Genomic DNA, 12434 nt, shown 5'->3' with positions numbered 1-12434 from the left:
CAGACCAGCCTACGCAGCTCAGAATTCTGATTATTTGGTGACGAATAAGCACAGACATAATCTCAGTGCGAACAAAACCTTGCTTCTCATAGTTGAGCTTGGGGGTTACCTTAGTTTCCTAACTTAAGAGGGGTGTGTATTTTCTAGTAATTCATCATAATCACTGGTCACCTGTAGGAGCATTAAGAAAGGAATTCTTAAGGTGGGCAATCCTAAAAAATTTCTTAAGGTGGGCAGTCCTGGTAATGAATTTGTTTTCTGGTATTCTCGTTCTGGAAGGGAACGGTGTCCTGCTGGCTGTCTGACTTTGGGAAGATTTCTTTCCCAGAGTCTTATTTCTTTGAATGGTGCTGTGGTCCTGGGTGGTTACTGTGTTTTATGTGGGCTTGTGGGGAAGTTGCGTTTCAGGGGCCAATCCCTGCCTGGTGCCCGAATACGAGGATTGGGTGCAAAGCTGATATTCATTTAGCACTTTCTACCTGCTAGGTGCTGTTCTTAGCTCTGCACGTGTTTCCTTATTTAATCCTCCCAATACTTCCACTTTCCAGATGAGAAAACTGAGTAACGGAGAGGTAATTTCTGAAGGTCAGACAGCTGGGGCCTCACCTAGGCATTAGGATTCCAAAGCAGGTGCACATCACCCCTGCACCCTGCTATCCGGGCAGTGAGTGAACAAATGAATGCTTTTATATTTGAACTGGATGTGGGTAGCTCTTGCCTTTCAAATTTTTTTTTTTTTTTTTTTGTGGCTCTGCCCCGCAGCAAGCGGGATCTTAGTTCCCTGATCCGGGATCGAACCCATGTGCCCTGCAGTGGAAGCGTGGAGTCTTAACCACTGGACCACCAGGGAGGTCCCTCAAAAAGTTTTTAAATGTACTTTTAACTCCATTTTCCTGGAGAAACAAACACAGAATGTACAGAGATGTTCAGCTGATCTTAATGGAGCCCCCTCCCCAGTCCCCAGCCTGGCGGTGACATCTGTGCACTGCCACCAAGTCCCGTGCTTCCTTGTGAATCTGGCTGTGGTTATGCAACGTGCCTTTTGTTCCTTTTTATAAGACCTTTCACAACGCAAGTTTCGGGGCTGGTCAGCATGGCTGGGACCAGCACACAGGTCCGGCAACTCTGGGGAAGCTGGCATCCTTGATGTGTCCTCAGGCCCTGGCAAGTTCCCGGTATGGCATTCGCTAAAGGTCTTTCTTTCTTTGCTCTTCACCCGAAAGCCAGAGGGGGCGAGGGGAGGTGGGAAGCAGGGGTGCAGTCTTCACCTGCTCCAGCCCAGGGATCCCAGTGCCACCCTTCTCCCCGTGAGCGGGTGCGGGGAGCGAGCCTGGTGAGAGCTGCGACCAGCTCCCCGGTATGGTCGGCAGCATGCCTGGAGAGGAAGGCCTCTGCTCCGGTTTCGTCTTGCGGGGATCTCACCAAACGCTTCCACAGGGTGATCTGGAGGATCCTGTTGGTGAGAACGTGTGTCACAGTAGCCAGGACCCGGGTGGGCGCAGCATATGAGTCCCACCCAGCCAGTGAGAAGAACCCACATTTGACGGTCTGTGGGGACAGGCTGTACTTTATGGTCACTGGGTTGTCTGAAGTTGGTGCTTCACCACCTGGCTCTTCAATGGAAAATTTCTTCCTAATAACCAACCACTCCCCTTTCATTGATTCCATATGTTGTAACCTTGGGGCGGTGCAGAGAGTTGCTACTCTTCAGCTGCTATTCTTTTAGATGATGAGTCCGTTTAAGCCACTTAAATAGTAAATGTACCCCATGTATTTATTATTATTTTTTTAATACATTTATTTATTTACTTATTTATTTGGCTGCGTTGGGTCTTCGTAGCTGCGCACAGGCTTTCTCTACTTGTGGTGAGCGGGGGCTACTCTTCGTTGTGGTGCGTGGACTTCTCATTGCAGTGGCTTCTCTTGTTGCGGAGCATGGGCTCTAGGTGTGCAGGCTTCAGTAGTTGTGGCACGTGGGCTCAGCAGTTGTGGCACACGGGCTTAGTTGCTGCGCGGCATGTGGGATCTTCCCGGACCAGGGCTCGAACCCATGTCCCCTGCATTGGCAGGCGGATTCTTAACCACTGCGCCACCAGGGAAGTCCCCCCGTTTATTTTTGTTATCCTAAAAATAAAGCTAGGTAGATATTCGTTACTGAAATGTAAAACAGTACCCCCCCCCCCGCCTCTTAACATGGCCAGATCACCCCTCTGAATCTTTGAAATGAGTGCTTGGTTTATTCCTTCCTTCATCCTGCAGGTCTCTGTGTTTTGCTGCCTGCTGCCTTCAGGGCACCGCTCCCAGGGCTGAGCTGCATCTGGGAGCCAGCCGCCAGTGCCTCTGCTGTGTCTTCAAGGGGGGAATGTAGAGCTTAGACAAGAATTCACACCCTGGTTGTTTCTGTGAAGTTGAGGTCAGTGCGGTCGAGAAGACCAAGGTAGACAGAACATGCATACGGGGCCCCTTTGCTGGGGAGATGACATCTGATCTGCGAGCTGCAGGTGGGGCTTGAATAAGTGGGTGCAGAGCATGTGCAAAGACCCTGGGGCAGGAGGGAGCGAATGTGTTGGGAGAACTGAGAGGAGGGCTGCGAGGTGAGGATGGAGAGTGAGGGAGACTCCATGAGGTAGGCTGCTGGGCTGGGGCTCACCCAGGGCCTCCTGAGCCAGGCCAGTCCCCACCCTTCACCCTGTGGCAAGGGGACATGAGAACGCTGCATTAGCATCAACCCCTGCAACACAGGCTTGATTTGTCCACCGTGTGTGTGTGTGTGTGTGTAAGTGTGCTTGTGACAGGGATGGGTGCTGCTGTGTCTTCACGGGGAACTGTTTGTGGCTTCCCCTCCTCTGCCGACGTGCGTTCACTGACCCCTGAGTGGTTCTCATTAAGGCACTGCTTTCTCTGTTCTCATTTTCCTTTCACACCGTTTCATGCTTTCCCAGAAAACACATGAGAATAGGTCTCTGTAAATGGTATTAATGCATTTACTCTGTGCTGGGCCCTGTTCTGGGTCCGTGACAGGCCTTTGCTGCTTTAACTCTACAACAACCTTGCAGAGAAGGTTGCTGTAGTTATCAGCCCATGTTATGGGTAAGGAGCATGAGGCACAGAGAGGGCATGCTGCCTGCTCAAGGTCACACAGCTGGAGCATTCAGGTTCAGTTACCTGTACTTAGAGGCCTTCATCTGAAGGAGAGCAGGGCCTAGTAATGCAGGGACAACCTATGTGGCTAACCCTGGCCTTGGGTCAGCCGGCTGTCCCTGTGTGGCCCTGCGTTCACAGCCGCCAGGGCCGGAAGGGACTCCGGGAGATGCCTGGAGGGTGGCCATGGTGAGCAGTGTGGGCGTGGTTCTAGCCCAGGCCGCACTGCTTACTTGCTGTGTAGTGGGGCTCACTCCGAATGTCTTCCCTTCCACTTTCCTGCCCTTTGCGTTGGAGGGTGATGGGGCACATGGCCTATAGCAGCTGTTGTCTCTGCACCCTGAATCCGATCCCTCACATAAGCCTTTCAGGCTGTCCCCTAGGCTCTGCTGGGGCCCTTGGCGATGTGGCATTGGTGCTGTGTTGTTGCCGCGTTGGATTCGTTAAGCACTTTTCGTGGAAGCCTACAGGAAGCCAGCGATCGCCTCTCATGGATGACTACTGGAGACACGGAGCCTGGCGTCCTTCGGCCTGGACACGGTTGCTGGCTGTGACTGCAGCACCCTCCTCCAAAGCCTTCGACGCACATTCTGCGTCCAGAGTAAGGCCTTCAGGGTGTTCGTTTGCTGTCATGCATCGACTACATCTTTTCCTTGAAAAAGTATAAGATACAAGGGCCCCTAATAATTCTTGGCATCCCGTCAGGGTAGCAGAGGTTCGGCTGTAGATTTGAGGTGGTGCAGGATGTTTGACTGAACCAAGTAAGCCTCAGGTCGGCTGGGGGCCCGGGGGCCCGGAGCCCCACCCACCCTGGGGAGCCAGCGGTTCCTGGGAGGTGGTGTTGCCCAGTGGATGAGGATCCCGCCTCCCCCTCTGCCCCATACACCACGCACGTCTGTGAGCGCAGGGGACCACCTCCCCTTCGGGCACCGTGGGTGCCTGTCTTTACTCAGCCCGGGCGGGGCCCACAGGGTGTGCGCCCGGGGAGCAGCTGCCCTCCCACTCTGGACACGTGCTTTGGCCTTCGTCCCCCGTGAGCTTCCAGTGGTCTTTTCACGCTGGTAGTCCCCGCCAGGACCCCAGGACCCCACTGTTCTCTCCCTCTGTTGTTTGGAAGTACGTGGCCGCCCTGTGTCTGCTCCCAAACGGTGGAGTGCCTGTCTGAACCCCAGCCTTCCTTCCAGCGGTCTGCCCTCTTAGAAAGGCGCCGTTATCAGTGGCAAAGCATTTCTCTCCCAGCGATACTTGGGCCAGTGTCACCAAGTGTTTTGGACTGAGCTACCCCTGGTCTTGGCGAATGGTGCACCAGTCTCTGTTTTCTCTTTTTTTTAAAAAAAAATTTTATTTATTTATTTAATTAATGTATTTTTGGCTGCATTGGGTCTTTGTTGCTGCGCGCGGCCTTTCCCTAGTTGCGGCGAGGAGGGGCTGCTCTTCATTGCGGTGCGCGGGCTTCTCACTGTGGTGGCTTCTCTTGTTGCAGAGCACGGGCTCTAGGCGCGCGGGCCTCAGGAGTTGTGGCTCGCGGGCTCTAGAGCGCAGGCTCGGTAGCTGTGGCGCACGGGCTTAGTTGCTCCGCGGCATGTGGGATCTTCCCAGACCAGGGATCAAACCCGTGTCCCCTGCATCGGCAGGCGGATTCTTAACCACTGTGCCACCAGGGGAGCCCTCTCTGTTCTCTTTTAATAACAGAAGTTTGTGTCGGCGTGCACATGTCATGGTGGTCACTGTGCTCTCTTGAAAGATGGCCACAGGATTGCAGAATTGCTGTTGCTACATCTATTTCAAATATAAAAATAACCCCATTAGGAAAATAAATGAGTTTTAATAATTTGAAAAATATGTTAAACAAGAGAGCCCCCGGGCAGGTCATCTAATTCTTTATCTGGTGGATGGCTCCCTCCTCTCTGTTTTGGATCCGTGGACTCAGGGTTTACAGGGCTGCACCAGACCTTCTAAGCGCTGGATCCAAAGCTGTCATTTTATCAGGGAGGCCAGTGACTTCACTGGGGTCCCAAAGCAGATGAGCTTTGGGCCTCAAGCAGCACCTTTAAGGAGAAGCAGCCCCTCGAGCAGCCCAGGCTTTGTGGGTTACCTTTCGTATGTTTAACCTTTAGCACGGATTCCACCTGTGTCTCTTCCCTTTGCCCTTATTTTTCTTAGCACGTTTAGAAGTTGAGAGCTGTGCTAAGCGTGTGCCAAAGGGGACACAGGTGAAGGAGGCTGGGCAGGGCAGAGGCAGGTGGGGACAGTGCTGCATCGCCCTGGAGACTGGGAGGAACACGGCAGGTGCTGGGCTGCTATCACCCGGGGAGCTGGCACGGGTCTACGGAGAGCGGTGGTGCCTGCAGCCCTCAGCCTCCGAAGCCTCCCCAGGAAGGCTGGTGGACAGCTTCTTCTTACAAAACAGCAGGAGAAAAGGCGTTTGCAGCGCAGATCTGGGGGCCAGGGGTCTACAAGTAGAGAGGCTTCTTTAGACTTCCACGAGCTCAGGATACAGGGTTTCTCATGAGCGAGGGACTGTCTTCAAGAAACTTTTGTACGTTGGTTCTCAGTTATTATTATTATTATTTTTTGCGGTACGTGGGCCTCTCACTGTTGTGGCCTCTCCCGTTGCGGAGCACAGGCTCCGGACGCGCAGGCTCAGCGGCCATGGCTCACGGGCCCAGCCACTCCGCGGCATGTGGGATCTTCCCGGACCGGGGCACGAACCCGTGTCCCCTGCATCGGCAGGCGGACTCTCAACCACTGCGCCCCCGGGAAGCCCTCTCCGTTATTCTTAAGGCATGAAATATACTGTGATGATAGAGGGAGACTTTGGCTTTTTAGCCCCAAAAGTAGATAAATTCTCTGCTTCCAAGTAAAGACTCACAGAGACATCGCATGTCACCTTCCTGACAAGCACGGTATTTGGGCATGGTCAGGCCCCTTCCACTGGGCGTGGGGCATGCCCCTCGCTATCTGCTCACGGCAGAGCTCCCCGGGCAGCCAAGGGGCTTCTATCCAGTGTATCCGGGGTCCCGTCCCCTGCGTATCATCTGCTTGGTTCCAGATACAGCCCCAGAATGAAGTTTTCTCCCGTTGCGGGATTTCATGCACATCAAACCTCAGAAACTGGCTTAGAAGTGGCGACTTGCTCTCGGTTGCTCCATCCTCCAGGCGTAGGGCTAGACTAGCTCCCCAGGGAAAACCTCCTCTAACTTCACTGATTCCAGTCTGACCCAGGGACAGGCTCAGCAGGATAGGCTGTGGACTGTCGGGGGCCGGGGGATGGAAAGAGTCCAGAATTTTGGTGTCAGAAGTTGCTACTGCATGTTAACTGTGAGATTCTAGACACCTAATGGTACTTCTGAATGCTTTTTCCCAAACCGTGAAGTGAGGAGAATCACATCTCCGTCCTGGGGTTCCTGCTGGGAACCAGGTGGCCGACCACGAGTGGGTCTGCTTCCTGACCTCAGTCACCTGTGGCCTCTTACGGGACAGTGCCGGTGGAACACTGCTGCCTCCCATAGTGAAGCCCGGGGGGCTGCGTGGTCGATGGACCCAGGCCCTGTTGCCCCAGGCACGGCTGGCTGCTGTGGGGTGCAGGAGCAGCACGGCGAGGAAAGGAGGCAGGGGCTTTCTCTCCAGCCTCTCGGGGGCCCTGACTTGCCGGAGGGCCTCCCTTTTTCATCCTAGAGATCCCCTCCTCACTCTTCCCCTCCTGTGTACCTGTTCTGGCCTCACTGGTTCCCTTGCTGGTCCCTGAGATCCAGACAGTCCCACCGCAGGGCCTTGGCACTGGCCACACCCCCCTGAGTGGCATCCGCTTCATGTGATGTCCCTCAGCCCACCTCCACGCTAGGCTTCTCACCTAAGGAGTGGCCAGGAGCCTCACCGGCAGGCTGGGGTGCACAGTCGGTATGTATGTGGCAGTTCCAGCCCCTGTCATCCAGTTAGGGGATGGGGACAGGTACTGGAAGGCATAGAGGGCCTGCCTTCAAGGAGTTCGTTCTTTATGGACAAACTTATGCTTATGGGGTGCACAGTCGGTATGTATGTGGCAGTTCCAGCCCCTGTCATCCAGTTAGGAGATGGGGACAGGTACTGGAAGGCATAGAGGGCCTGCCTTCAAGGAGTTCGTTCTTTATGGACAAACTTACGCTTATGGATGGTGTCAGCTTATCCTAAATGGGTGTGTGTTACTTCAGTGTAAGTTGGCAAAGGACACAGCTCAGGCTGCAGGTGAAACTGAGAAATGCTGGGAGGGTAGGCCGAGGCCTGGCCTTCTGATTGTATCGCTTGTCCGTATGTATCTATGTGTTTAATTATCTTTCATGCGTGTATGTGTGTGTGTATGTTTCTATCATCTATCTATCTACCTAACCCTATCATGTATCTATCACCTATCCAATCTATTTGTCTACCTATCTACCATCTAGCTATGTATTTATCGTCTATCTAGCTTACATCCATCATGCAAAGGGTGGTGGAGCTCAGGACTTGCTGGGGGTGAGGGCTGGCTTGGACCCTCTGTGAAGCTGCTGAGCCTTGAGGCTGCTGTGGGGAGTGTGGGTGCTACCCCTCCAGGCCCACCCTCACTGCCCTCTTGGGGCCTGATGTTTCCCAAGGCCCGGAAGCTGCCCAGATCTGTGCCTTCTAGAGCAGGAAGTATCTCGCGCTCCTGTGCTAATTCTGGGGGAATTACAGAACAAAACTAAAACGGTTCTCTCGGACCGACCTTCAGGTCAAACCAGGAGAGAGTATGGAAGGATGGGGCTTTTGGAGGAGTCTCTGTGGCTCCCTTGAAACTCAGCTTCCGTGTGTCAGGAATGACGAGGGACGTTCCCTCTCCGGCTAAGCAGCGAGGAGGGGGCGGCCTGGCGGCGGGCAGCTTGGCCTGGTCACGTCCGTGCTTGGACGTCAGCAGGTGGGGCTGGTCCGCAGGGCCCCCGTGGCCTTCCCTCCCCCCAGGGTATGGTCTTCTCTCCTGCTTTGCTTTGTCACGTGTGTTCTCACAGACCGGAGTCTGCAGAGTGAAAACGCAGAGAGGTTTGTAAGTATCGGAAGACAGAATCAATCCCTTTGTGCTGGTCGATAGTTGAGAGCAGAGGTCTCCAGTCAGCTTTGCGTACTCACCCCCATGTTGGCGGCTTCCTCCCTGTTTGCCTTCCAAAAGGGCGTCTGAGTTCCGTGACTGTGGCCGTGAGGCCTGAATGCCACACCAGGAGCTGGAACTTCATCTGAGCTGACCCTGGAGGCATTACGCTTTCTCTCTCCGGTTACAGAAGTGAGCTGTGTTCTAAGCAGAAAGGGAAAAAAATGCACATAGAAGAAAAAATGTAACGGGACATTCCAGAAGCAAACTTCTGCCCCGTCAGCCTGCACTCTGGCCACACATTGCCAGGTGTGCGTGTATAGGAGTGAGTGGGTCTGTGTGTGAATCATGTACTCTGCACCGGTGAGCGGCCATGTGGCCGTCTGTGGTCGTCAGCACTGTTGCCGTCATAGGTCACGGCCTCTCTCCAGGCCCACACATGTGTCGCGCCGTCTGCAGGGTAGCGTGGTTTATCTAATGTAACTGAGGCGCCGTGGTTGACCTCTTAGGCTGTTGTCTATTTTTTGCTGTTACACATATCACAGCCCAGTGAGCGCCCCTGTCCAGACAGTCTCACGGACTTTTCCAGTAATTTCCTCAGTGTCATTCCTCACATTGCTAAGTCACATGCTTCAGACCTTTTAAGGGCATTTTATATTTACGGACAAGCTGTTTTCTAAAATGCTGATCAGTTTACATTTGCCCAATACTTAAAAAATAAGTTTGATGCAGCGGGCAGGGAGGAGCTCACAGAAGGCAGTAGAGGGAGGAGCCTCCTGAGAGAAAGGCATTCTGGGAGATGAGACGGGGACGTCTGGGCTCTCCTCCCCCTCTGCCATCTTCTACAAGACCTCACACCTCTCGGATCCTTGGTTTCCCCACTTCTGAAATGTGGGGATAATTCCTTCTCACAAAGTTGCTGGATGCATCTCCTGAAAGAGTGTATATATAGCCTTAGAGTATAACATAACCCTTACAACGCACGCGCACGCACACGCACACACACACACACACACACACACACACACACAGGGAAGGGTTACGTAAACTCTAAAGTAATTATAACCTGAGGTTTTTTTTTCCCTGTTGGATAAGCTTTTTTAAAAAAAAAGTGGAAAAAATTGAGAATTCCCTCAAAGTCCTTAACTGGTTCTTTCAAGTAAATATCAATACTAACAATAATGATAGCAATAATGGCCGATGTTGACTGAGCGCCTCCTGTATACCAGGACACGCAGGACAAGCGTTTACCTCTGCTGGGACCGCTTACCTTGCCCCGACGGGGGATTGTTGTGCTGTCCCACGTGGGAAGCCGTCCTGCTGTTGGTCAATGGAATTGTGTCACTTGGGATCTGGAGTCTTAGGGCCGAGATGACCTGATAAGCTGTCGACCCTCCCGGGTGATGAGAGGAGCCAGTAGTTCAGGGTCTGAACCATTTACCATTAAACAGAGGATCGGGCTCCCATCCCTCCTTCTCGGTGAGGTTTGTGATGTGCGGGCTGGCAGGACAGGGGACTTGAGAATGACCCTTATTTTGTCATTTGCAGACTCCGGGGGCATCCTCACCACCTGCTTCTCTGTGCTGTGACAAACCATCCAGGTGAGTGTCCATCACCGAGACTCCTTTGTGTGCCTCTGGCCTTGGGTCAGATCTCACAGAGGAAGCCTGGGCACGGTGTTATTTTATTCTGTGGTAATCTTAATGTCGTTTTCATTTTTAAAGATAAATGCTCAAAGGTGATAAATATCATTCGCTTTCTGGATGTAATCTCCCAGCATTAGAAACGCTGGTTGTGGAAACATTCAATAAATAATTGTGTAGCTGTGATTTGATTGTGAAACGTAACATTGGGGATGAACTCTTTATTTTTTAATACCAGTGTCAAAAAATGTGATTTGATTTTTTAAAGTAAACAAAACTCTTTTACATTCATGTCTGATGCATAAGGTAGAGAAGAAAAATCTTGGTGATTGTTTGAATTCGAATAAACCAATTAAAAAAATACATTTATGATACTGGGTATTTAAAGATATGGTTTCTTTCAGGTGTGATAATGGCATTGTAGATATTTCTAAAAAATCTTTGTCTTTTAGAAATAAATGCAAAAATATTTATAAGTGAAATGACATATAATATCTGGGATTTCTTCAATGCAGTCAAAGTGATGGAGGAGGTAGCAGGGAGTGTGGATGGAAAATGGTTGGCTCTGTGTCAGTTTTGAAGTTGGATGATTGGGTGCCTGGAAGTTTGTTAAAACCATCTGGTGTATTTTAAAAATTTTTTCAGAATTAGGCGAGAAACCCATGTAACAAGAGTAGTAAACAAACAGCAAGTACAAACCCCTAAAGCTGGTGGTGGGGAATTTGATGGACTAAAATCGCTCTCCCGTGACTGTCCTGCACCCTTCTGTAGTTTCACTGTGGGCTGTCGCTGTCTTGGGGTTGACCCTGGCACCTCTCCGCCGGACGTTTTGCCTTCCGTCCCTGACACCACCCGCAGTCCTAGGGCCCTCTCCTGGGAGGGGCTCTGGGGCCCGTGGTCTCCAGAGCACCGTCCTAGTGATGAGTGAAGCAGAGCCTGGATGCTGCGTGCAGGAAGCATTATTCTGGGCGCACCGGGCTCCGGGCTCTCCCCACACCAGCAGCCCTCCCCTCTGCTGGCTTCGTTGCTTGGCGTTTTTACCCTCCTCCAGGCCCCATCCTCCCATACCTGATGCCTGCCCTTGGCTGCACGCCCCGGGTTAACCCACGCGCGGTCTCAGCAGAGCCTGCGCACAGCCCTTCTCAGAGACGCTAGTGCTTGCCTCCCAGCTGCTGAGATTCCCTCCCGGCTCATCCCCCGCTGCAGGGCAGGCCAGCCTCCTGCCTGGGCCTGCGGGCCCTCCGCACCTGCCGCAGGACGCTTCGTGCCGACGGGACGAGTCACTTGCAGGTTTCTCCCAGTCTTGGCCTCTGCTCTGCCATGGGCTTCTCTCCTGCTGCCTACTCCTGCTGTGATACCCAGAGCAAGGAAGGCTCCTGCCTCCAAGGTCCAGGCTCTCTGAGCCGACGCCCGCCCACTGAGACCCTCCCTCTGCAGGTTCTCCATCAGGCCTGCTGCTCTGCCACGAGCCTCTCTTCCTCTGTGTATTCCCTGCTCGTAGCTTATAGTGCCCCAGTCATGACCGTTAAGGAAGTTGAGATGTGTGCCCTCCTGGGATGGGGCACAGTAAATTCCCGGATGCCTGTGATCAGGTCCAGGTGTGAACAGTGAGCAAATGTCCCTCGACTTCTGCTGTCCTGGCACTCAGCCCCTCCCCTGACAGCCTGCCGCGTGTCTCCCAGGCCTGCAGGGCTGAGCCCCGCCATGGAGGACGGCCGCGAGCTGGACCTCACCTACATCACCGAGCGCATCATTGCCGTGTCCTTCCCCGCGGGCTGCTCCGAGGAGTCGTACCTGCACAGCCTGCAGGAGGTGACGCGCATGCTGCGGTCCAAGCATGGGGACAACTACCTGGTGAGCGGGGATGCAGAGCGTGAGGACGGTTGAGGGGACACCAAGGGTGGGGACGTTCGGGGACACTGAGTTTGCTGAAACTTGGCGAAGGCGCCCATATATGTGGACTGAGGAGCTTGCGGGCGGGAAGGCAGCCCGATCCCTGCGCAGCTCAGCGCCCTTGGGGGCCTGGTGGATGGGGAGAGGTGCCGGGGAGGGGGACGCAACGCACAGAGGCCGTACTGGCTGCCGCGCACGGCCCGCGGAGGTCTGGGGCGTCTGGGCTCCTCACTTGTGCCCCGAGGGCCGCCGGCTTCTGCCCCAGCTGCTGGGCTTGGCGTCCCCGTCTCCAAAGCCCCGTTCCTTCCCTCCTGCTGAAGTGAATCGGGGGATGGAGGGTGGGCATCCAGGAGCCGGCGTCAGTCCCGGCCCCATTTCAAACACACGTGAGGCTGTCGGATGGAGCCCCCAGTTGAGGAAGACCGCGGAAGAGCAGAGTCTTCCTGGACGGCCTCCTTCGCCCCTTGCTCTTGCGTGTTCCCTCCGTGCCAGTGCCGGTCCTGCAGCACGGCCCTGCGGCTCCGTCTTCCGCTCTTTGAGTTAAATGACAGCTTCTCGCACCTCTCCAGACCCGCCTGTAAGACCTCTTTAAACGACAGGGTAGTTATTGCCATCCTTACCGGCCTCCTGGAAGGGCTGGGCGGGTGGCCCTGGAAGCAGAGCAGGGGGAGGTGACCTCC

At 53.9% G+C, this 12434-nt stretch overlaps 1 protein-coding gene across 4 annotated transcripts in view; it reads left to right on the top strand.

The window, feature by feature from the left end:
- The window catches only part of TNS3 (tensin 3), a 226770-nt gene that overhangs the window by 89918 nt on the left and 124418 nt on the right, over positions 1 to 12434 (top strand). For 3 of the 4 annotated variants that reach the window (XM_032643771.1, XM_032643770.1, XM_032643768.1), the window contains exons 5-6: positions 9767 to 9819; positions 11544 to 11715. In XM_032643771.1, coding sequence (XP_032499662.1) covers positions 11566 to 11715 — 150 coding nt within the window. In that variant the 5' untranslated portion in view covers positions 9767 to 9819; positions 11544 to 11565. Of the gene's footprint in view, positions 1 to 1067; positions 1176 to 9766; positions 9820 to 11543; positions 11716 to 12434 lie in introns of those variants that run through there. The other variant, XM_032643769.1, reaches the window with a different exon arrangement.

Source organism: Phocoena sinus, chromosome 9, assembly GCF_008692025.1.
Source record: "Phocoena sinus isolate mPhoSin1 chromosome 9, mPhoSin1.pri, whole genome shotgun sequence".
Taxonomy (NCBI): domain Eukaryota; kingdom Metazoa; phylum Chordata; class Mammalia; order Artiodactyla; family Phocoenidae; genus Phocoena; species Phocoena sinus.
This window is presented reverse-complemented; position numbering and strand designations above follow the sequence as displayed.